General features: G+C 35.6%; 3 protein-coding genes across 4 annotated transcripts in view; 1 reads left to right on the forward strand and 2 right to left on the reverse strand.

The window, feature by feature from the left end:
* LOC134248577 (DNA ligase 1-like) overlaps positions 1 to 23,672 on the reverse strand; it is a 29,079-nt gene extending 5,407 nt beyond the window's left edge. The window contains exons 1-17 of the mRNA XM_062730994.1: positions 23,609 to 23,672; positions 19,644 to 19,697; positions 19,161 to 19,392; positions 18,857 to 18,941; positions 18,491 to 18,768; positions 17,939 to 18,059; positions 12,186 to 12,248; positions 11,186 to 11,249; positions 3,263 to 3,367; positions 2,606 to 2,662; positions 2,181 to 2,353; positions 1,755 to 1,819; positions 1,558 to 1,659; positions 1,075 to 1,243; positions 808 to 907; positions 628 to 713; positions 133 to 248 (exon numbers count right to left, since the gene is read on the reverse strand). Coding sequence (XP_062586978.1) covers positions 133 to 248; positions 628 to 713; positions 808 to 907; positions 1,075 to 1,243; positions 1,558 to 1,659; positions 1,755 to 1,819; positions 2,181 to 2,353; positions 2,606 to 2,662; positions 3,263 to 3,367; positions 11,186 to 11,249; positions 12,186 to 12,248; positions 17,939 to 18,059; positions 18,491 to 18,768; positions 18,857 to 18,941; positions 19,161 to 19,392; positions 19,644 to 19,697; positions 23,609 to 23,625 — 1,887 coding nt within the window. The 5' untranslated portion in view covers positions 23,626 to 23,672. The remainder of the gene's footprint in view (positions 1 to 132; positions 249 to 627; positions 714 to 807; positions 908 to 1,074; positions 1,244 to 1,557; positions 1,660 to 1,754; positions 1,820 to 2,180; positions 2,354 to 2,605; positions 2,663 to 3,262; positions 3,368 to 11,185; positions 11,250 to 12,185; positions 12,249 to 17,938; positions 18,060 to 18,490; positions 18,769 to 18,856; positions 18,942 to 19,160; positions 19,393 to 19,643; positions 19,698 to 23,608) is intronic.
* Positions 7,759 to 11,058, forward strand: LOC134248558 (complement C1q tumor necrosis factor-related protein 7-like). Of its 2 annotated transcripts, XM_062730971.1 has the most exons (4): positions 7,759 to 8,119; positions 8,811 to 9,032; positions 9,185 to 9,328; positions 10,452 to 11,058. In XM_062730971.1, exons 2-4 carry the CDS (start codon positions 8,813 to 8,815, stop codon positions 10,859 to 10,861), a joined length of 774 nt encoding a protein of 257 aa, XP_062586955.1. In that variant the 5' UTR covers positions 7,759 to 8,119; positions 8,811 to 8,812; the 3' UTR covers positions 10,862 to 11,058. The 2 variants fall into 2 exon arrangements, with proteins under 2 accessions (XP_062586955.1, XP_062586956.1); XM_062730972.1 differs by lacking the exon at positions 7,759 to 8,119 and having other exon boundaries at positions 8,762 to 9,032.
* On the reverse strand, positions 21,738 to 23,278 carry LOC134248538 (radial spoke head 1 homolog). Its single transcript, XM_062730936.1, has 2 exons — positions 22,473 to 23,278; positions 21,738 to 22,227 (listed from the first exon to the last, which is right to left on the reverse strand). The coding sequence occupies exons 1-2, from the start codon at positions 23,176 to 23,178 to the stop codon at positions 21,986 to 21,988; spliced, it is 948 nt and encodes a 315-aa protein (XP_062586920.1). The 5' UTR covers positions 23,179 to 23,278; the 3' UTR covers positions 21,738 to 21,985.
* Positions 23,673 to 24,468: the final 796 nt, after the last annotated feature.

Raw genomic sequence — 24,468 nt, forward strand, 5'->3', positions numbered from 1 at the left:
TTTTCCCATTCCAAAATATAAGTAATAAACAGCATCTTGTTTTTAGCCCCTAAACCTACATCTTCACAAAACAAAATGCTTGTTTATTAAATGGGAGGGGGAATATGATAAGCTTTAATGTAAGCACTCTACCTGTGCTCTTTCTCCATCATATTTGTATTCACAGGTGAAGTCTGCCTCATCAAATCTCTTGAAGACTTCACTGACTCCTTTTGTAGGGTGTGCTAACATAGGCTTCAGCGGAACTCCTACAAAACAAGAGATAATTGTAAAACACTTATGCCTCCCTCCCCCTGGACATACATTCAAAGAAAATGAATGGAAACTGCAAATAATTGGAATTCTTTTAAGTCTAAGGGACATAAATCTGTCAAAAATTGTTTGATCATACCCAAAACAGAACTTCACCTAGTAGACATTCTTATAAAAAATCTGTATACTAAATTTCATTTCAGTATGCGCAACTGCTGCAAAGAAAATGAATGAAAACTTGTTGGACCAACAAACAGACCTACAGCAGCAAAGCAAAATGCCCTCCCTTCTTCGAAGAGAGTGTGTCTTATATCAGCAGGTGATTTTGTATAGATATAGAATGATTTTACTCTTTACTCATCTCTTCAGTCTTACCTGGGGTAAGTTTACAATGGTTTGGTAAATCCTCTATACCATACTTAATCATGGCTGGAATAATGGCTTCATAATTGGGACATTCACTGCAAGTATGAAAAAGATAGTAAACTGATGAGGAAATAAACTTTATGTAAACAATTCAGAAGAAAACTAAACAGGAATTCTAAATGCTTTTACCAATAAGTTGTTTTGATTATAAGGGCACATTCCTCCATTTTCTTCTTCAGAGCATCAGCACCTAAGCCTTTACCAGCATCTAACACTTCTGGTGGGAAATCTGAAAATCAGGACCACAGAAGTTTGTCAATCCAAAACACAGAAAAGTGTTCATCTAATACACTTGTTATTGTACTGAAGAAAACATTCAAAATGCAGGGTTTCTGTGCTACTTACACATTTTTTTTTTTGCTTTCAATATTCAACAGATTACTTAACATTACTAACCTTGCCCAGGAGGTGTCCTAAATGCAGCATTTCCGAGAGCTGTTAAGACACTCTGTTCTGCTAGACCTATTCTGAGCTTGCCCCCCAGTGACCGGATTAGATATCTAGCCTCACACTGCCGACAGGCTACAAACATTCCCTTGATCTTCTCTATCTTCTTTGTCATGGCCTGTAAAATTTAATGATAAATGCATAATTGCTAACTCACTTGATTTTTTTTTGTTTTGATCCATACTTGATTATTTTTTTAATGACATGGCGGATCATGTATTTCACCTGATCTTCACTGAACAACCCAAAAATCTCCCAATTCCTGGATCTGGCTTGTAAATTAGTTTGCATTTTTGTCAATATTTTTTTTGGCCATAGTGTCATTACCAGTAATGACCAGATTTTTCATTTCAAAAAGGTTCAAGCTTCAAGATACTCTTTTTATAGGCTGATACCGTAAAAAATCCAAGCACTACCTAATTATGTACTTACAGCATTGCCAGACATGGCCGCTATCTCCTTGAGCTTACTAAACACAGCTGGTACGGTCAGTTTTGGTGGAGCAAACATGGTTCTCTGAGAACTCCGACTCGTCTACAAGAGAAATATCAGTAGACAAAAGAGATATCAGTTACACAATGCCCTGTAAAGTGATTAAGATATACAATATCTGTCAGACTGACTCTTACCTCGGCCACCAAACCTAGATCTCCCTTCTCCTGAGCATCAGCCTTTATCTTGTCCAGGCCTCGACCTGTAAAAAAAATCAAGAAACAACTCTACAAATATACTTGGTTATGTGAAACATAATCTCTCAATTGTCAAATATATTGATATTTAAGAAATGCATTTTTTCATGAAGTAAATGTGACATCATTAAGTAAATGTGACATAGGCAACATATTTCATACAATTTATACTAAATCTTTAATTCAATCATATGATGGGTTAGAACCAAAAATTAAAATTAAATTCCCCATGTATCCCTCATCATGGAAAGTTCCAGTGATTTATCAGTAAAACTTTATAATTTTCAGAAGTATCAGAACAAAAAATAATATTGGACAAACACTGACATCTTGTTCAGACACAGGTACACACACTGAACAACTTACCTGTAGCCTGGGCGATGGCTTTCATCAGGACAGTTTCCCCTAGTCCCAGCTCTAATCCTTCGTACGCCGGGGCTAGCTTGTTCAGACACAGGTACACACACTGGACAAGGTCATCAGAGCTCAGAACAATCACAGAACGCAGAAAGTTACACAAGATCTCTATTGTCTTCAATCTGAAATCGTATAAAGTTTCATTTATAACTATGCAGTAGATACAGTACTCCAATTCTCTTTCATCCCTATTTTAAAATAGTAGAATTCAACACGTTGTTTTTTACTTGTTTAAAATTTATACACCATATTGACAATCTGGATTTTTCGTGGTAAATGCTCTGAGTTAGTGTTTTAAATATTTCCCATGTGGACAGATCAAGTCAGATAACAGCTGGTCACCTGGTCCCAGAAACCTATTTTTAAGGACCTACCTTCCTGAGATGTTTTCTATTGCCTCAAATGTCTTTGCCAGAGCCAGGTAAGGAACTCTATAAAGGGAAAAAATGAGTTAAAGAACATAAATACACATATAGATTGTTCTCTTTTGTTTGTTTGCTTGTTTTTATGTATCTAAAAACTTATAAATACATGCTGCAGTGTAATATTTACTAATCATGCAACATGTCAGCCCTGCAAGATCTATCCATCCAAGGAAATAATTGCCTTTTCAAAAAATATTTCTTTGCATATATGGTAAACCATTTAGTGCCTCTGTTTTGTGCCTTGCAAAAGTTCAATATTTAAAAGATGCCTAGGCTTTTCTTTGACATATAGGACTCTGTCCGCATAACTTTAATCCCAGTTATAGACTGACGAGTTCTATATGTGGCTTGATATGCTTTGCTACCAATACATTCAGTCTATTTCAGACAGATTTATCAATATATAAAAAGTGGAAATTTTAATATATCCATCCAAGTATCCATACAATTCAATTGTTCACCTATGGCAACATTTTTCATGTTTCAGGCAGTCAGACCCATGGTTATTAAAAAACACTGACATGCACATCTGCTATTTTGGTCACTTATTTAAGATATATTAAATACTTGTACATCCGTTCCGTGTTATATAATTTTATGCCTTACTTTTCACCTCGTTTCCATACAGCATCCTCAATGGGATGATAATTTGTTTTGGCTGGATTATATCCGGAATCTTCTTCCTTTTTACCAGATGATAAAGTCTTCACACTGTGTGAATAATCAGAACTTGAGATTAAAAGAAGTTCATTTTTCCATGTAAAGAAGAGGCCCAGGGGCCACATCACCTGAGGAACTGGCTAAGTAATAGCAAATATCAGTTCAGTTTTGAAAAGTTTAAATATAAAAGTGGATTCGGGGGTGGGGGGGGGTGTATTTGAACAAACTTAAATCTACACTTCCTTTGAATGAATAAGACAAATAACAGCTTTGCTGTTTAATAAGATGAAATTTTTTATTGATATAGCCTTTATTTTCCTTTGTTAGGATCCTTTTTAATGGCTCCTCTGCTCTTCTGATTGGTCATGATTTGAACAAATTTAAGTCTACATTACCTTTTTTGATGCTTATATATTCATTATCAATCACAGCTTTGTTGTTCTTGTGGAGAATTTTAACGATTTTTCCCATGTTTTCCTACGTAAAACCTTGATTACCCATTGTGGCCCTACCCATCTAGGGGTAGGGTTCATGATTTGAACAAACTTGAATCTACACTACCAGAGGATGCTTCCATAAAACTATGACCAATCATGGCTTTGCTGTTCTTGGGAAGATTTTTAAAGATTTTCTAATTTCTATGTTAAAATTTAATATCCCATTGTGGCCCTACCCTACTCATGGGGTCATTATTTGAAGAAACTTGAATCTGCACTACAAGAGGATGCTTCTTCATGAGCTTCATCTTTCCTGGCCCAGTGGTTCTTGAGAAGAAGATTTTAAAAGAAAATTTCCATTACTATTCCTATGTAAAACTTTGATACCCCATTGTGGCCACATCCTAGCCCCAGATTTCATGATCTGAAAAAAACTTGAATCTACACTAAATGAGGACACTTCCACATGAGTTTCACCTTTCCTGGCCCAGTGGTTCTTGAGAAGAAGATTTTCAAAGATTTTTCATATGTATTCCTATGTTAATCTTTGATACCCCATTTTGGCCCCACCCTTCCCCCTGGGGTCATAATTTGAACAAACTTGAATCTACACTACCTGAGGATGCTTCTATACAAGTTTCATCTTTCCTGTACAATTGAAGAAGATTTTAAAAATATGCCATTTATTTTTCACTAATTCATAATTATCTCCCCATTGAAGAGGGTGTGACCCTTCTTTAGAACAAACTTGAATCCCCTACACACAAGGCCACTTTGTGGCAAGTTTAGTAGAAACTGACCCACTGGTTCTTGAGAAGAAGATGAAAATGTGAAAAGTTTACAACGACAACGATGACTGACAGCAGACAAATTTCGATCAAAAAAGCTCACTTGAGCCTTTGGCTCAGGTGAGCTAAACATTTCTACAGGTCTTTTTTTGTTCCATTTAATACAAGTGATCCTTTTACTCAGTCATAAATACCCTTTTACTTAGTCAGAATCACAGGGATTAATAATTCTATTTTAAGATCAATATTTGCAAGGAGTTAAAGTAAAGTACATTTTGACAAATACAATTTCTTGTAAGAAAGAGAAAGCAATGGTAAAATGCACAACATTTACACAACAACAGTTTTCACTGTATTTGGCAAAGGGTTATTTTTATCAATGTACATCACAATCAAATGTTCTTCAACAAACAATATCTATGTGATGCTATGAAAGAAATTACACATACATTGACTCCAACAATGACACCTAAAACCTGAAATTGTATGAATGTTTATCTGGATTTCCTATTTAAACAGGTCTGGACATGTTTCAAATCTTAATAAAAATCTTATCTTAATAAATGCACATCAATATGACACAGATTCCCTGTTAATATCTTGTACCATACTAAAATGATTGTTAACAAAAAAAGTCATTAACACCAAAGCTTAACCTCTACAATCCTGTCTTCTATTGTTTAACCAAATGTTATTACGCTCAACTTTATCTAAAAAGAACTTTTCAAAAACTAATTTGTCATGATTTGAAAGATACAAACATCTATTATTAAACAGGGCTCCATTAAGTGCCAAGATGGCCCCTTCTGCCTCGTGTAAATTCTTCACGGTGACAAAGCCGTAACCTTTACACTGATTTCTGATGTGATCCATGACTACATTGACTTTTGTCACAGTTCCACAAGGAGCAAATAACTGCCATAAAGTTTTCTCTTCTGCATCATAACCAATATTGTACACAAAGAGAATATGTCCCCCCATATCTCCACCTGCCATAGCGCTGGAGTACCCCCCACTCATTGGGTTGAATCTCAAGCGTGTATTAGAGCTCCTCATAGTACCATGAGTCCCCCCACTATACCGATTACTGCCGGGTGTTGGGTATCGCAGATTGGGCTGATGGACTTGTATTTGGTAAGGCATATAAGGGGCATGACCCTTCCTGGCATTCATGTCTGTGAACTTGTTAGATAATGGCGGATATCCTTTTAACAAAGTTTGTCCATTCATTGCTTCCAGGGCCGCTGCAGCTTCTGACCGTTTGGTGTAATATACGAAGCCAACACCCTTGGACTCATTTGTGGATTTCTCTCTCAGCAAACGGACTTTAATAATTTCACCATACTGCATGAAATGCTGCATCAAGTCTTCCTCTCCAAACGACCTTGGTATGTTAGCTATGTAGATAATGGCCCCCTCACACTCACTGTCATTCTTCCTGGCATGGCTTACTTTGATGGTTTTATGGTCCATTTTCTTCCCTTTCATCTCATGAATGGCACGCTCTGCATCCTCACATTCAAGTAATCCACAAAACCGACATCGTAGCTGTAGTTAGTGGCCTTGTCGTGGACGATTTTGTAGGATTTGAGGGGCCCAATCTTTTCAAATATCTGCTTAAAGTCCTCATCGGACAGGATTTGTGGGAGGTAGTTAACAATAAGATTTGTGCTGCCAGGGTCTGACATGATCCTCTTTCATAAGTCGTGGTGGAAAAAAATAATGAAAAAAAAATTAAAAACAGGTTTCCTGGTAAATCAGAAAGAAAAACAAAATATAAGTTAACAAGAGGCCCATGGGCCACATCGCTCACCTGAGTACTGAGGGAAAAAACAAAAATCAATCCATGTTGAGCATTGAAAAGCTTTAATGTATAAGTGGTCCCAACCTACCCCTAAAAAGGCAGGTATGATTTGAATTAACTTGAATCTACACTTACGAAGAATGCTTATGTATTTCTTGGACTTACTGTGACTTTTTCCCCAATAATGTTTAAAAATTTCATTTTGATCTCACCCTACCTCCAGGGGTTGTGATTTAAAAAACCTGAATCTGCAGTACCTGAGGATGTTTCATTTAATGTAATTTACAAATATAACCAATCACGGCTTGTTATACTTAAGAAGATTTTAAAGAATTTTCCAATATATTCCTTTGTTTAATTTTGATCATCCACTGTGGTCCCACCGGAGTCATGATTTGTACAAATTTGAATCTATACTACCTGAGGATGCTTCCATATAAATATGATTAATCACGGCTTCGTTGTTCTTGATAAGAAGACACTTAAAGATTTTTCCTGTATATTTCTATGAAAATCTTTGATCTTTCATTGCGGCCCCATCCTACCCCCGGTGTTCATGATTTGAACAAAATTGAATATACAATACCTGAGGATGCTTCTTTGTTAGTTTTATCTTTCAGGGCCAAGTGGTGCCTAAGAAGATTTTTAAGTCATGCCACCAAAATTTCACTATTTCTTAATTATCTCCCCTTGAAAGAGGGTGTGGCCCTTCATTTGAACAAATTTGAATCCCCTTTACCCAAGGATGCTTTGTGGCAAGTTTGGTTGAAACTGTTGTCACAAATTCTGGGGGGAATAACTGAATTCCCCATAAAAAAGTGTTATATAAATTTTTTTTCTTAGAAAACTGCTTTAAGCATTCCTTCCCCTCAAAATGTAAACCAGAGAAACATAACTGTACAAACTGGTTCAAATTTTAAAACTGGGAACAGAAAATTTAGACTACAGGAAAACAAGCTTATAACAAAGTGCCATGGACTGAGGACTTTGCTTTGTTATAAGCGTAATTCGCTTTAACTGTTGATTACACAATATATTCTAAAGCCAGGGGGAATGAAAATTATTTCGCTGTAAGCGTCAATTCATTTTCATTGTGATCACTTTAAACATATTTTACTGTAGATGGATTTTTTTTTATAATTGATATAATCTTGACCTTCAAGAATCTGGTCAAGGTCAAAGCAGATTCTGCTTCGGTAATGCTATTAAATCTTTTATATGATGGAATCTTGCTAAAAGACAAAATCACATATTCATTTCTGGTCTTTAAACAAAGCATTTCTCAGATGAGATACAATTAGTCAACGAATAATTGGAATGGAAACTTGAAATTCTCTCTGAGAAAACAAAATGATCATTAACAATCATCATTTCTTAGTTTTAAATATCATTACAGTATTAATTCACCAAAATCAATAGAACACAAAAAGATACAAATAGAATTGTAAGATTTTGATGGAAGCTCTGAACATCAAAGTCCTAATAACTGATCTAGTTATCTCGTTTTTGTGAGTCTGGTCTGGGGCCCAGAGATTCAAATGACATCCCCAGCAGACCTGGCCATTACGGAGGTCTGCAACACAAGGCAGTCTACACTCACTAAACGGTGAATTAGAGAAATAAAGCCAGACTCAAGTCGTCACTCAGTAACAGCTGTCAAGTCAAAATGGAACAATAAATTTCATTATCACTCACAACTGACATTTATTTGGTGCTAATTGATTTTTTAAAGAGGATGCTGAAAACAAAAGAATCTGATTAAATGCTCTTTAAGGTAAGACATTTGAATTTTTTTTTTTTTTAAATAAAATATCTAAGCTGAATTTCAACCACGTTAAAAAAATATTCTGATTTTATAAGCAACAGCCAGTAAAATATTTGTTTAACTATGGTTAATATTCTAGATTCAATTTCTGGTAAACTTTGTATTTAATAACTACTACATTTAACAAATAAATTAATGAATATTTAGTCCAAGAATCAACTGTAGTTCACTCTTAATTACCTTCATTATGCTTGATCAGATTTGGGCTTTTTCTGATTTTATATTACTACAAATGTTGACAGTTTAATTAAATATCCAATGACAATGATAGAAAACAGGGCTCCATTTTTCATATTTTGATCATCACGCTCTCCCTTACATATCAAAATAAATGAAAATAAATACATGTATTTTAAAAGACAAACTATTTTGATTTTTTCCCTTCAAAGTTTGATGTAATTGAAATTTAAAAAAAAATTCACAGAAGGATCAAAGAATAAGATCAGATGATTATATTTGTAAGTTAAAATTGAGTGATAATATAAACAAGATCTAAAGCAACAACAAGGCAATATATATATATATATATATATAAACATCTAATTTTTGTTTGATCCACCTATTACTGCCTGAAATGAAGCAATCAAGCTTTTCTTCCTGTGTTTATTGAATGTAATCCCCCGGGATACTGTTCCTATAGGAATGCTGACAATGCAGCTGGTGACCTCTCTGTTTCTCCTGTGTCTCCCAGTCTTAAAGGCAAAGCCAGGAAACATGATCATCAGGAAGGGGGAGTACTGCTCTGGCCCCCCAGGTATGCCAGGGGCTCCAGGCTTACCGGGGCACAACGGGGCCAATGGTCTTCCAGGAGAGAGGGGCCCAAAGGGGGAAAGGGGAGACTCTGGACAGCCAGGGATCCAAGGTAATGATCTAAATAAGATGTAGACCACTAGCATCTCATGATCTGGTATTTGTAAACTTTATTTACTTTTTAGTTTTAAATTTTAAATGGAAATCCACATTAATTCTGAGATATCTGTCACTTAATTCTTAAAATATGCCCCTACTTTACAGGTGTGCAGGGCTTGATGGGACCACAAGGTAAAATGGGTGATAGAGGCAGACGAGGGAAGAAGGGGGATAAAGGAGAGAAAGGACAGAGGGGAGAGTTAGGCAGAGTAGGGCCAGAAGGAAGACTTGGACCCAAAGGGCAGAAAGGTTAGTATCAGTGGTATATGTAGTGTGATTGTGATGATCAACATCAGTACATAAATATTGCACTATAAATATAAATTAGGTCAGTGAGTTGGGACATCGTGATCAGTACAGAAATGTCAGTATAGGTATGTGGAGACCCTGATCAGTACAGAAAGGTCTGTATAGGTATGTGGAGACCCTGATCAGTACACAAAGGTCAGTATAGGTATGTGGAGACCCTAATCAGCACAGAAAGGTCTGTATAGGTGTGTGTATACCCTGATCAGTACAGAAAGGTCAGTATAGGTATGTGGAGACCCTGATCAGTACACAAAGGTCAGTATAGGTATGTGGAGACCCTGATCAGTACACAAAGGTCAGTATAGGTATGTGGAGACCCTGATCAGTACACAAAGGTCAGTATAGGTATGTGGAGACCCTGATCAGTACAGAAAGGTCTGTATAGGTGTGTGGAGACCCTGATCAGTACAGAAAGGTCAGTATAGGTATGTGGAGACCCTAATCAGCACAGAAAGGTCTGTATAGGTGTGTGGATACCCTGATCAGTACACAAAGGTCAGTATAGGTATGTGGAGACCCTGATCAGTACACAAAGGTCAGTATAGGTATGTGGAGACCCTGATCAGTACACAAAGGTCAGTATAGTATGTGGAGACCCTGATCAGTACACAAAGGTCAGTATAGGTATGTGGAGACCCTGATCAGTACACAAAGGTCTGTATAGGTATGTGGTGACCCTGATCAGTACACAAAGGTCAGTATAGGTATGTGGAGACCCTAATCAGCACAGAAAGGTCTGTATAGGTGTGTGGATACCCTGATCAGTACAGAAAGGTCAGTATAGGTATGTAGAGACATTGTGATCAGTACATAAATGTCAGTATAGGTATGTGGAGACACCTGTTTGTAAATACGATGTCCTTAGCAATACACGTTACAATTTTTGATATTTGACCTCTGATTATGAGCTTGACCTGACATGAAAGGTTGTTGCAATCTAAAGAGGAGGAGTTTTATGTGAGATCTCCAAATTATAAAGTTTCTGTTTCAAAAAATGTGAAATTAAAAATAATGACAAAGGTAAAGTTTTGGTTTAAACAACATATTTTTTATTGTAACTCAGGTGAGCCTTCAGTCCTGCCCCCTTCTGTTGCCTTCTCTGCGAGTCGGACCTCTCCCCTGGGGCCGGTGAGGGAGGACACCATCATCACCTACGACCAGGTTTTCTTAAACTTGGGGGAATCCTTTGACATCTTTTCCTCTCATTTTGTTTGCAAAGTCAATGGAACTTATCTGTTTATAGCACATGTTCTGGGGATGCTGGACAATGATGCGTATGCTTGGATCATGTTTAATGGGCAGCCCATGGTGCCGATGCACGGGGATCATCGGGCAGGTTACGGAACAGGAAGTAACACATTAATAATACATCTGGTTAGTGACGATCATGTGTGGGTGCAGCTAATGAAGAACTCCTCCTTGTTAAACGACTATTCTACCTTTTCTGGCTATTTAATTTACAAGGATGGTTGATGTGCTAATCCCTTAAATTGTTTGTTTCACTGAAAGTCACTGTTTATTGTTAGTTTTGCTGTAGATTACCATATCTACCTGAGTATTTTATAATCATGTAATTTTGTTAGAAACAACACCTGCCAAATTAAATAACTTGCTTTCATTTATATATTACCTGTTATACAAGTAAAATAACTATCAACAGTTTACTCATAAAGTCACAATTTGATGAGTTCAATTCATTTTACATCATTAAGCACTTGCAAAAAAGTAAGGAATCTACAGCATTGTTTACATATTAGGAATAGAGAGAGAGAGAGAACTGAAATACTATAAATTTACCTTTTGTCATCAGTTTTCTTTCCTTCTTTGGTGGAATCTTCTGTTTTAGGTGCAGTTTTTGTTGCTTCAAGAAAAAGATTGCATTTTACCTTTATTTTCATTTTGTAATATGTCATTATGTAAAATCAAAGTTTATTTTAATTTTTGTAATGTTTTCAAAGTCAATAAAATTATTTATGTATAAAATAACTGGGTTTAACAGCAAATTGTGGAAAATAATGGCCAAGCAGTTCATGAGATTTGAACCATTTCCCCTATTGATACCTGTATGTTAAACTTTGACCTCCTTGTCACCCCTTTTGACCCAAAAGGTCATAAAATGTAGCACTACTGCTTCTCACACACCCCCTCCCCCTTTACACTGTGCCAGCTTACAATTTATCATCCCGTTCAGTAGCCCTTTTGTTACTGTAAGATTTTTCAAGGTTTACCTATATATTCCTAGACAAAACCCTAGCCCTGAGGACTTCAAATTTATATCTGCAATAAATGGGGATTCTTAAATACATTATGATATTGTTTTCTAATTCAAATTCTTTTCTTCCAATTTTTAATTTACGTTACCCTGTCTGAGCATCACTCGTTCTTCCTCAGCAAGAACAATTAATTAATTTTATTATACGCCATCGGGTTTTTCCCATATACGGGTATCTGTACCTCTACATGTATTTCTATCTTTTTTTAATTTTGACCAACTTATTGTGACTTAACCTGAAGTCCTCAAGATCATTAAGATTTAAAGCAGATTTTACAATCAATATGAAAACATTCATATTTTTAAAACATTAACTTCCTCAAATAAAACATATACAGTTACTAATCAGCTACTGAAATAGTTTAGTTTGTTACTTTTCATCTTTGTATTACCATAAAATTTGCATTCTGCAGTCATTTTCTCATGTGTTTCATGTCCTGTAGCCCTATCTAATAAAGTCTAACTGAGTCTTAAAATTACTCTTTGTACACAAATTTCAGCATATGAAGAAAGTATTTATCATACCAAAGAAACTGTGAAATGCTTTTTGTGGCTTCTTATTTCCTGAATCTTCTTCTGTCTTCGTATCTACAATGTGAAAAATATGTGTTGTACTGGTTTATGTATGTTATTTACAAACCAGAAGTCTCTGTCAAGACTGGAGCTCTACTGGTTTGTACTTATAGCAAAGGAAGAGAAAAGTACTTAAGCAGTTGGGAATTGAAACTTTACAACAACAATAAATAGAACTAGATATCATTGAGATGGTGGCCATCTCAAAGGGCCCCGCTTTTAGCAATGAACATGAAATTGTAAGGTAGCTGAAAAGGGTAATTTTGAAGTGTTTGATATTAAAGGGGTACTACTCCCTGAAAAATAATACAATTAAAAAACTTTTAGAAATGTATCCTTTATGAATATTGTTGCATATCATCTATCATTATATGGTAGGAAAATCACATACCTTGTCAATTTGTTTGAGGCTGAGTGGACTTAAGGGAAAAAAAATTATGTACTAGCAAAGATTTTAAACAGAGAGGCTATTTTTTTACCTTGACCCTTGACCTAGAAATTTTGTTCAAGGTCACTGCAAATCAATTTACCACTGGCACTCTGAATGAAGTATGAGCCACATTGGACAAAGGGGAGAGAAGATATGCTCCAGACTAGGACTTTTCATATAATAATGATATGATTCTGCTAGGACGACCTTATCCTTAGACCTTTAACATGGTTGAAGGTCACTGCACACCCTTCACTCAAAGTATGAGCCACATTGGACAAAGGGGAGAGAAGATATGCTCCAGACAAGGACTTTTCATTTAATAATGATATGATTCTGCTATGACCATATCCTTAGTAGGGCTGGATCAATATATCGGTAATCGGTATATATCGATATTTGTTAGCAATACGATAACCGATACAGAGATGCTTGCGTATTGCTCGATTATTTCAACGTTTAATTAAGAGAAAGAAAAACGTCAAAGTGACTAATATTACGAACGACTTATCTAAAATCGTTTAAACGCATGTAAACATGTCAAAAGTGTAGGGTCGCTACGTAAAAGTTAGCAGCAAAAAGGCAAAATGTAATTATATTTGTCAACAAGAAGTCGCAAGTTCTGGTGGAACAACGAGCCTATATATTATTACCCATCTCAGCCGGCATCGCAACATTGACCTGTTTGCTACTGTGAAACTTGGAGGCAATTCCGGTAGGTGAGATGGCGCGTCGAAAAAAAAAAGTCATGGAATGTAAACCGATAATAAGATATCAATCAGAATTTTTAAGTCATAGTTTATTTTAACTCAAAGCAATTTGGTAAAATATTTTATCTGCCATTACTTCCACGAATACGACGTCAAGTGAAGTATCAACACAGTCAAACAGGTCAATGTTGTGATGTCGTCTGTGGTTTCAGAACGAGTATTTAGCATCAGTGGCTACATATTTACATGCGCAAGGGCTTGTTTGAAACCTGACTAAGTGGATCGATGCCTTGATTTTTCAGAAGACAAATATGGGCAAATAACATTAATCTTTCATATACTTGTCCATTCAGAGAATAAAAAAAAAAACAAGGATTTAAAATGTTTTATTATTGTAAATTTATGCTGTAATAAAAAAATACTATCACCTCTTTAAAAAAAATGCCAAAAAAATAGTGTATTCTCATTTGTCTGTATCGGCAATATGTATCGCATATCGCACCTCTGTATTGCAATATGTATCGTATCGAAAAATTTCTTTCAATACCCAGCCCTAATCCTTAGACCTTTAACATGGTTCAAGGTCACTGCACACCCTTCACCCAGAGGCACTCTGTGAAATAGGTATGAACCTAGTTGGACAAAGGGCAGAGATATGCTCCAAACAAGGATTTTTTATATAATTCTACTATAACTTTAACCTTTGACCTAGAAATATTATTCAAGGTCACTGCACACCCTTTACCCAAAGGCACTCTGTGGGTGGAGTATGAGCCAAATTGGGCGATGGGGAGAGAAGATATGCTCTGATTCTGCTATGACCTTGACCTTTGACCTAGAAATATGGTTCAAGGTCACTGCACATCAGTTACCTTAGGGCACTCTGTGAGTGAAGTATGAGCCAGATTAGGTCAAGGGGAGAGAAGATATGCTCCCGACAAGGATTTTTTCATACAATTCTGCTATGACCTTGACCTTTGACCTAGAAACATGGTTATTACTGGGCTTAGAGTTAATTCATCCAGAACTTGTTTGTATGGTGAACTAGGGTGGGAACCATTATATCTTAAAAGAGAAAAACACAAACTTCAATTGATGTATAAAATGATTAATGGTTCTGCACCTGATTATTTGTATGATTTGATTCAACCTTGTTTTCCCGTTCAACATGCATACAACCTAAGGTCTGGATGTAATAACTTATGTATACCAGTTTGTAAAACAATGTCGCACTATAATAGTTTTATTCCCTCAACCATAAAACTTTGGAACAGTCTTAGTGAAGATGTAAAAAACTCTCCTTCATTACCTATCTTTAAAGCAAAGCTTAAGAACTGGGGTGCAACTAATAAACCTTGTAGGTACTTTAACTTTGGAAATAGAAAAGAAAATATCTTGCATTGTAAACTGCGAAACAGTGCTAGTAATCTTAATGCGCATTTAAAAAATCATTTTTTATCAGATATTCAATCATGTCAAAAGTGTGGATTTCATACTGAAGATACAGAACATTATTTTATCAACTGCCCATCGTATAATGTTGAAAGAAACTTATTGGTAAAAAAATTAAATGATATTGATGTTGTTTTTGAACTAGACACTCTGCTAAGAGGAAAATGTCAATACTCTTATCAAACAAATTGTAAAATATTTTCATATGTACAAGAATTTATTAAATCTTCTAAGAGACTAAATTAGGGACACTGTTATATTAAATATTCTATTAAATGCATAATTTTTTTCCCAAATATTTGTATTATTTTTAAGCTGGAACAGTATGTAAATAAAATGTATACAGTAAGGGGGTTGTCATCTTTTTTGAAACATAACATTGATTAACTAGAAAACTGACCAGTCAGCAAGGGCCCCGCCATGGGGTAGAATTAATAGGGTGCAGCTTACGGAATGATTAAAAAATGTACGAAGAATAAGCAACAGCAACAGCAACTGTATTCTTAAAATTTCAAGATAATTCCTGAATATTCAAAAACCTGAAAATAATATCCTTGTATTTACATTAGGCAGTAAAGAACAACTTAACATTGAATGTATATTTAAACAATCATAAAGCTTGTGTTATATAAAATGCCAGCCTTCAATATCATGAAGGCTTGACCTTAACTTCAAACAAACAGCAGTTGCACACAAAAGTTTTCATTAATCTTAAAGTGACAGATAAAGAAAAGCCTACTAAATTTTCTGCAGCAGGCTAGATAATTATATATATATATATATAATCCCAAGGGATTAATTGTACCTCTCTCATCATTTTCTTCCAAAGTTACAATAAGAACTTTTTCATTATTAATGATAGAATGGGGTTTTTATACAACTATCCAAAAAATTAATAATATTCTTGAATTAACATAAAGTGAAAAAAGTAAATCAAAAAATCTTCTTTAATCTATTTCTTGTTAATAGAATTCAACGAAATCATAACTATTAAACTAAAATAAATTATAAAAATTTATTATTTAAATCCACATTTCAGAGTTGCAGACAGAGGTGGTAATTCAACTCAATTTGACAGATAAAGATAATGCTCTGGATTTTCTTCAGGAGGAAAGCTAATTAATCCCAAGGGACTCATAGCAGCATTCAGTTTACAATGGGAACATCTTCAGCAGTTATCTCTCTTTGCCAATGCTTTTGTATATAAAGTTAAGGAATCTACCCCACCATCCCAGCTCCAAACCAGGGGACATAGAGAACCAAACTTAGCATCAAAATATGTGTTTCTGCCAACTGAACTACCATACCAAATTTGTACTTGATTGGGCAACCATAAAAAAAGTTGCCCATTCATTCTTATGCATAGTTAAGGAATCTACCCACCACCCCAGCTCCAAACCAGAAGACATAGAGAACCAAACTTAGCATCAAAATATGTATTTCTGCCTACTGAACTACCATACCAAATTTGAACTTGATTGGGCAACCATAAAAAAAGTTATTAGAAAAAAACAGAAAATTTGTGGACGGAAGAGTGACAGACGGACAGACAGACAGACAGACGGACAGACGGACGGACAGTGATTATTATAGGGCACCCGCAAATCCTTGCGGGGCCCTAATAATGCTGATTGTGAATCTTTATTTTTCATTATAATTTTTTTGATTATCATGTACAGGTATTATTATTTACTGTATCTTGACCTATTATACAAGGAGAGGGTGCCTGTTGCCCAATCCTTATTGAATTACTCAATAAAATATGTTTAAAGTAAACATGGTTCAAGGTCACTGCACACCGGTTACCCAAGATTGGGCCAAGGAGAGAGGATATGCTTCGGACAAGAGATCTCGGAAGGACTGACGGACGGACAGCTGGACGGACGGACAGACTGATCACTATAGGGCGCCTGCCGAGCGGGGCCCTAATAATGATCCTTGATTAAGTCTCTTTATCTTCTTAGTGTAATCTACTTGCATGCCACATTATATTATATTTAGACTAAAACTGTATTTGGAGTAGCATTTTGAGAGTATTTAACAGAAATTCTATTTTAAGTAACCACGGCAACACCGTTCATTGAAGTCAAAAACCGATATACAGAATTATGTACCTTAGTGTAGTCTACTGTGTGCCAAGTTATGTTGAAATCCGACCAAAACTGTAAGAGACGTAGCATTTTGGAAGAATTTCACAGAAATTTCTATTTTCAGTAACCATGGCAACTCCGTTCATTGAAATCAAAAACGAATATAAAGAATTATGTATCTAAATGTAGTCTACTTGTGTGCCAATTTATATTGAAATCAGACCAAAGCTGTAGCAGAAGTAGCATTTTGAAAGAATTTCACAGAAATTTCTATTTTCAGCAACCACAGCAACACCGTTCATCGAAATCAAAAACTGATACACAGAATTATGTACCTTAGTGTACAGGTGTAGTCTACTTGTGTGCCAAGTTATCTTGAAATCAGACCAAAACTGTAAGAGATGTAGCATTTTGAAAGAATTTCACAGAAATTTCTATTTTTAGTAACCACGGCAACACCGTTCATCGAAATCAAAAACCGATAAACAGAATTAGGTATCTTAGTGTAGTCTACTTGTGTGCCAAGTTATATTGAAATCAGACCAAAACTGTAGGAGTAGTAGCATTTTTGGAAGAATTTCACAGAAATTTCTATTTTTAGTAACCATGGCAACAACAAGCATCGAAATCAAAAACCGATATAAAGAATTATGTATCTTAGTGTAGTCTACTTGTGTGCCAAGTTTTATTGAAATCAGACCAAAACTGTAGGAGGAGTAGCATTTTGAAAAATTGTTTACAGACAGACGGCCAGCTAGACAGACAGAAAGACAGCTAGACAGATGGACGCTGGACGCATTACTATCGCATAAGCTCTTCCAGTCTCTGACCAGTAGAGCTAAAAACAGTCAAATCTTATTATCATAAACTTGAAAGGACCAAGATAAAACTGTGAGATAGAAAGATAAGGGGAAAGGGGTTTAAAAACATAAACAGTGGCTACGACTGCCAAATAACTTTGACCTTCATCCCAGGTAATAAAGGTAAACTGAGTTTACTACAGAGTTACTTTGACTTTCTGACCTTTGCCCTCGGGTGAAGGTTCGCTTTTTTTAGACTTTGTCTTGTCCTCCTTCTTAGATGGCGTTTTCTTGGTCTTTGGAGATCTCTTTGTTCGTTTTGATGAGGATGCCTTATTGGTTTTCTGTTTAGATGATAAATTGTGTCACTTAATGCCCTACAAATCTAGTTTGAGATCTTGACTAATTTTAAGGTTACTTGACATATATATATACATATATTTACATCCACTGAATATTTTCTCCTTTATTTCTTTGGAAAACCCATTGCTGTTAATCAGTGCATGAACAACACTAGGCATATCACCTGTATTGACTTCTTGATCAGTGGCTGATCCATCAATGAAACGTACAAAGACGGACGTATCATTGATACAATAATTAATCTTTTCAATCCTACTTTAAATGATTATTTAAACAGATATAAATATAAACAATAAAATGTCATTCTTTGGTTGTTAGTAAGGGAATGAATGTCGCAGCTATTGCAGAAAAAATTTACATAACCCGCGCAACATTCAACAACCAAAGAAAGCATTTTATTGTTTAAATAAACCTTAGTGTCCTCTGTTTCCATGTCCTCTTCCTCCCTACTGTCCTCTTTTTCCTCGACTTTTGCCTCCACATTGTCCTCCTCCTCTGTTTTGTTGTCCTTGACATTGTCCTCCATTGTTTCTTTCTTCTCTTTGTCAGACGTGTCCTCTGATTTTGGTACTTTGTCCTCAGTTTCCTCTTCCTTGACCTCTAGTTTGGGTTTTTTGGCTGGAGATTCACTACCAGGACTAAACACAAGGCTTTTCTTCTTGTTATTTGGGGTTGTCATGCTTTTCCTTGCTGTAAAAAAAATACTATTATCTAAAGCTTTTCATAATTATCAAGTACAAGTTTCCATAGGTAAGAAATCTGTTAAGATTACAAATACCTGTTTTTCTGACTGGGAGACCAAAGGGAGACTTCACAGGGGATTCTGAATTCTCAGCGACTTTCTTTTCTTCAATTCCATTGACCTGTATAAGGAATAAAGTATTTCAGATCACATTCTATTTTCAATAAATCAGTGACATAAAAAAGATCTTATCAATACTACTTAATCATGTGGGTGAAATGCAAACATTAAATCTTACAAATAAAAATGATACCATTTTCTTATGAAGCAGATTTACAGAAACACTTTTCAGTAAATATTTAACTCCAGCATTTTATTGAAATCTATGACTTAGTACCACCTTGGCTGGTTCTGGACTTTTTGTCTGGTTCTCCTGCTCGGTACCCCTGTTCTGGTTCTCCTGCTGGGTGCCCCTGTCTACCTCCTCCTCCTCGTCACTCTCGATGATCCGACATTTCCTCCCCTTCCTCGCCACTTTGACTGGTGAGTCCTTTACGGGGGAAGCCTTCACTGGAGACCCATTGTTCTGCTTCAGGGGAGACCGCTCCTCCTTAACTTCATTATCTACAACACTACAAAATTCATGGGGAAATATTAATAGATTATGTAAATATATTCAAACTGTTTCGATATATTGCTTGTAGAGAATTTCTGTATAATTTATATATTTTTAAAAGAAAGAAATGTGTTACTTTTGTAAATTTGATTTATAGCAAATTCATCTAGGCAATTCCGATTCTTTAAAGATTTTATAATGTTCCCATCTGAATATCTTTCATTACTTTGAGAAGTTAATTAATCTGTCCAATAAAAACTTGACTACCTTTTGGCAGGCTTGGCTTCATTCTTTTGGGGCTTTGGAGATGTGAAAAACGACCTACGGGGAAAAAATAAATTATCATTGTGAATATAGCTTTCAGCTCCTTTTTACTATAATGTGATGAAGAATATTTGGTCATTGCAACTATTAAACCAGCATTAGCCACCTAATTTCAAATGAACATAGTTATCCCCTAAATATTACATCTTTTAACACACCCTCAGGTCTAGCTGCAGAACTGTAGCGTTATGGTTTTATATCCCGTAATGCAAAAATTGTGCAATTTACGGTGTAAGATTTTTTGCACACTGTTTGGGAGAATTTGTCCACTTTCCAACAATGGTAAATCATCTAACTTTCCCTCCATAATCCTAGACACCTTTTTTTAATAAATCAGTATACTGTAAATGTATTATATTTAGCGTGTACGATATTTGGCGGAAAATGACTTTTGAATAAGTTAGCGTAGATTTGATTTAGCGCATTTCTTCATATTCTTATGTATGTGTTTATATGCGAGACATTTAGCATTGTGCTTGATTTAGCGGTTGCTGCGTTCCGCCAAAGCCGCTAAAAAGAATACACAGCCAAATGTAATACGTTTACAGTATTCAATACACCTCTCAACCCTTTATAGTCGCCTCTACAAGTGCTAAACTCGCTTGAAATAGAATTTTCTGCAATCTCTCAGACAATTCAAACCAAGCCAGTTTATTGCATGTAGAGGCAACTGTAAAGGGTTGAGAGGAGTATAAAATATATAAATTGGTTTAAGAATGTGTCTGGAATTAGGGGGTAAAGGTAAATGATTTATCAAAGTTGGAAAGTGGGGAAATTCTCCCAAACAGTGCGCTAAAAATCTTGCACCATAAATTGCCCATTTTTTGCATTACGGGATCTGTAGCGTTATGGTCAAAGACTAAATATATATAAGACCATAAGGCTACAGTTCCTGCAGCTACCTCAGGTCATTAGTAATCTTTGTGTGAAGAAGATACTTCCAACATCCAAATATCATTCTCCATAAAAGGTCTTTACAGACACTTTTTCTGTCAATGACCTTGAACTTTTGCATATGACCTTGGGCCAAGGTCATGAAACTCAGCCATAAGCAATCTTTGTGTAAAATGGGAACTCACCTTGTTATGAATTATGTACTTTCTTTCAGTGACCTTGATATTGCCAAAATTACCTTGGGCCAAGATCACCCTCAGGTCATGAACAATCTTTGTGTTAAGAAGTTGATTCTAATGTTCCTTGTAAGAAAGATACGCACTGGACACTTTTGCACAGACAGCTAAACAGACTGACAAAGGTGAAAACTTTGTTTGCAGGGGTATAATGAATTATCTTTATGGGCCTGATGATCACCTGAGTATCAAGATTTTTTTTTTTACGTTATCTCTAACTCAGCCTATTTAAACCTTGGATTAGAACTCTGGCCACAAGAGCATGAAACAGACTTAGACTTTGTTAGTCTGTAAAACAATAACTAGTGGTGTTAAATCAACTTCAACACCTTTGTAAAAATATGTCGAAAAATATTTTAAATTTGTACTGCCTGACTTGTACAACATAAAGATTATGACTTAAGCTTAAATGCTTCATGGTCCTAAGGTCTGGATCATTATGACAAAAGTCAAACTGGTATAGTAGTTTCACTCATTATCACATTGCATCAAGTTTGTACCGATCAATTTTACTCCACCATGGGGGACACAAATTTTCATAATTTGTTAAATACTTTTATAATTGGTCCCCATGCATAAGATTTGTTTGTTAAATATCCTGGAGTGAAAATTTCAACGGAACAATGAATGTATGTTAAACTTAACCTGCTTTTGTAGTTTTTAGGTTTGCATAAACCATTACATGAATAAATTTTGTTGAAAAGCCAACTGTTTTTTATAATCATGCAAAACAAAAGTGGGAGTGATTGAATTGTTCTGCAATACATTCAAGAAAATAGCGTGACTCTGGTCAAAATTAATATGGAGAACTTCATGGAATATTTTCCATGCAGTACAAATACACTAGTTGTATTTAATCAATTAATATAGTTGTTAAAAAACTGCTGGACAATTAACATATAAAAGATTAAAAAAGATAAATAATTTATTGACGATGTGATTTGTACACAGCTGGTTCACAAAGAGAGTTCTTTTTTCACATTTATCTGAATTGACATGAAGGAGTGAAGACACATGTCCTGCCATCATAATACTGATATTCCTTATTATTCAAGAATGTTCACTCTTGTACTCAAAGTCTCAAACTGTATTTCTTTCAAAAGAGAATGAACAAATAGTCACTATTTAATAACTAGATGAAAATAATGATATGAATTATTCCGCTGGTGTTTCTTCCTTTGGAGCATCAGCTGTCTCTTGATTTCCCCCGTCTTCTCCCCCAGCCGTGGTTTCCTCCCCTCCTTCTGGGGCAGTTTCCTGAGCTGGTTCTTCCTCTTTCTTTTCTTCTGTCTCCCCACCTTCTGGTTTCTCTTCCTTCTTTTCTTCAGTTGTCTCCCCTTGTGATTCTGCAGGCTGTTCAGATGTTTGTTCTTGGTTTTCTTTTTCACCAGCAGCTTCTGTGTCAAATATAAATATATCATGATGAAATAGTCTGTTTTAAACTTTTAATCATTCAGAATTCATCAATCTTCAACAATATTGCATAGCTTTGAAAATCTTGAATTTTATAAATAGATCAATAGACATGATGAAATAGCATATTTTCATCACTCAGAACTTAAAAATTTAGCATGGCTTTGAGAGTCAATCTTTATTACAGTAATTTGATTTACAACCCTGACCTTGAGATGCCATGACTTACCTTCTGCTTGCTCTTTGGCCTCTTCCTCCATGTCCTCCTCCGTTTTCAGGTGAATAGCTGTAACTTGTCCAGCCTTCCATTTTGGGATTATATTTGCTGAAGGTTCTTCATCATCCAGCTTATCTTCCTTCTCCTGCTCAATAGGAATGTATTCTCCATGTTGTTCACATCCAATATCAAAGACATATTTTCCTTTTCCCATTGGTTTATCTTCTTTGAACACGCCAACATATTTATGGTTTGCATGAATCAGTTCGCCATGTCCTTCTCTTTTCCCAATTTGCCACCTGCCTACATACTTTGTGCCGGTTGCAGCATATGTGTATGTTCCTTGACCGTGTCGCTGGTGATCTTTCCATTCTCCCTCATATGTATCACCATTAACGTAGGAGTATTTTCCAAATCCACACCTCTGATCATCGACCCAGCTTCCTTCATATTTTGAACCATCTGGATATATGAATGTTCCTTGACCATGTTTTCTATTTTTTAAATATTCTCCAATGTATCTTGCTCCATTTTTGAATCTATAAACACCTTGACCATGTCGTTTTCCACAGTCATACATTCCCTCGTATGTGTCTTGATTTGGTAACGTTGCTTTTCCATGCCCATGCCTTTCTTCATTTTCATTTCTTCCTCCTTCATATTCTCCAAGGTAGGGGCCCTGATCCTCCTCACCCTCTTCAGATCCAAAATCAGACATCTTCTCTCTTTGTGTATGTTATTCACTGTAACCCAAACACACGACTAACTACGCGACTCTATGGCGGACCTTGTAAACAATGGTTACCAAGATCAATCCCGCGTGCGCGAACACGTCATAAGAACGATAACTCTTCCTAGTTAGCAAGTGATTGATCGGTCCTGACACTTGCGATCCAATTATTTAATTAAAACAATTTAATTAAAGTAATCCGTCTAATTATTGATTAATTCTGTTCTTTTTTAAAATATAATTTAATCTTTCAGTCCCTTTTTCATTGTTTGTGTCCATAACGAATAATTGTACCAGGGAAAACAATAACTTCCAACAATGTAACATTATAGAAAAGCGTAATAAATGCAGGTAAAAACAGAATCATGACCACATTTAGTTAATACCTTTACATTCCGAATTAGTAACTAGTACTCACCTTATGGATTTTTGCATTGTTTTGGTTTTGCTGGCAATTATTTCCCGCCAAGTGCTTTCATACCTTTTCAACGTTAAAGATTCATTGGTTAATTCATTCCTTATTCGAATTGTTTCAGATCAAGTACTCGTAGGACTTCGCGTACAGTGTTTATTTGAAATCCTGCTTAAATTACATCCACACATTACAAAGATTCATGTAAGATTAGCTGTTTGAAGGGAACAAACATTTGTATTTCAACGGGATATGTTTACCCACCCCCTTCTCCCCTCGTCTCTCCGAGGTAAACTAGCTAACTTCTGAAGAAAACAAATTTAGAACAAATTCATTTCACAATGCAGAAGAAATTCCTAGTATTATATAATTGGTAAGTTATGCATAAAAAGATATTTTCATCTCTCTAACCATGCTAACGAGCACCATCGATTGAAAAATGAGCCAATTAAAGAGTAGATTTGCCCCCCCTTTCCGGTCAGGAAAAGGGACTGAAGACATACGATTTTTATCTACAGCTTTATAATTCTTAATCAATTGAATTCTAAGTTATAAAAAGTTTAGGGAATTTATTTTTTATACGATATGTTCAGCAAATTGTGTCTTTCTAAATGTGTTAACGTTATGTGTATATAACAGCATGCAGGGGATGCTCTCTCCTACATGGCTCCTGATCCCACCTCTGATATTTTGGAGGTCCGTGTTTGCTCTGCTCTTGTTTTGCATTGATTTCTGGACTTTTGAGCTTGAATACTGTTCGTTGTCCCTATATGTTTCATTTTGAGACTATTTTAAATTTTAAAAGTTATAAGAATAATTAAATAATCAAATTAATACTTCTTTTAGCAACAAAATTGGTGTTCTGT

Source organism: Saccostrea cucullata, unplaced genomic scaffold (genome assembly GCF_032062105.1).
Source record: "Saccostrea cucullata isolate Sc308-1 unplaced genomic scaffold, CSIRO_AGI_Scuc_v1 ctg55, whole genome shotgun sequence".
NCBI lineage: Eukaryota > Metazoa > Mollusca > Bivalvia > Ostreida > Ostreidae > Saccostrea > Saccostrea cuccullata.

Coding starts and splice junctions, on each gene's coding strand:
- LOC134248558 (XM_062730971.1), top strand. CDS start 8,813: ATGCTGACAATGCAGCTGGTGACCTCTCTGTTTCTCCTGTGTCTCCCA. Junction 9,033..9,184: donor TGGACAGCCAGGGATCCAAG/GTAATGATCTAA, acceptor CCTACTTTACAG/GTGTGCAGGGCTTGATGGGA. Junction 9,329..10,451: donor TGGACCCAAAGGGCAGAAAG/GTTAGTATCAGT, acceptor ATTGTAACTCAG/GTGAGCCTTCAGTCCTGCCC.
- LOC134248538 (XM_062730936.1), bottom strand. CDS start 23,178: ATGTCTGATTTTGGATCTGAAGAGGGTGAGGAGGATCAGGGCCCCTAC. Junction 22,228..22,472: donor GGCCAAAGAGCAAGCAGAAG/GTAAGTCATGGC, acceptor TATTTGACACAG/AAGCTGCTGGTGAAAAAGAA.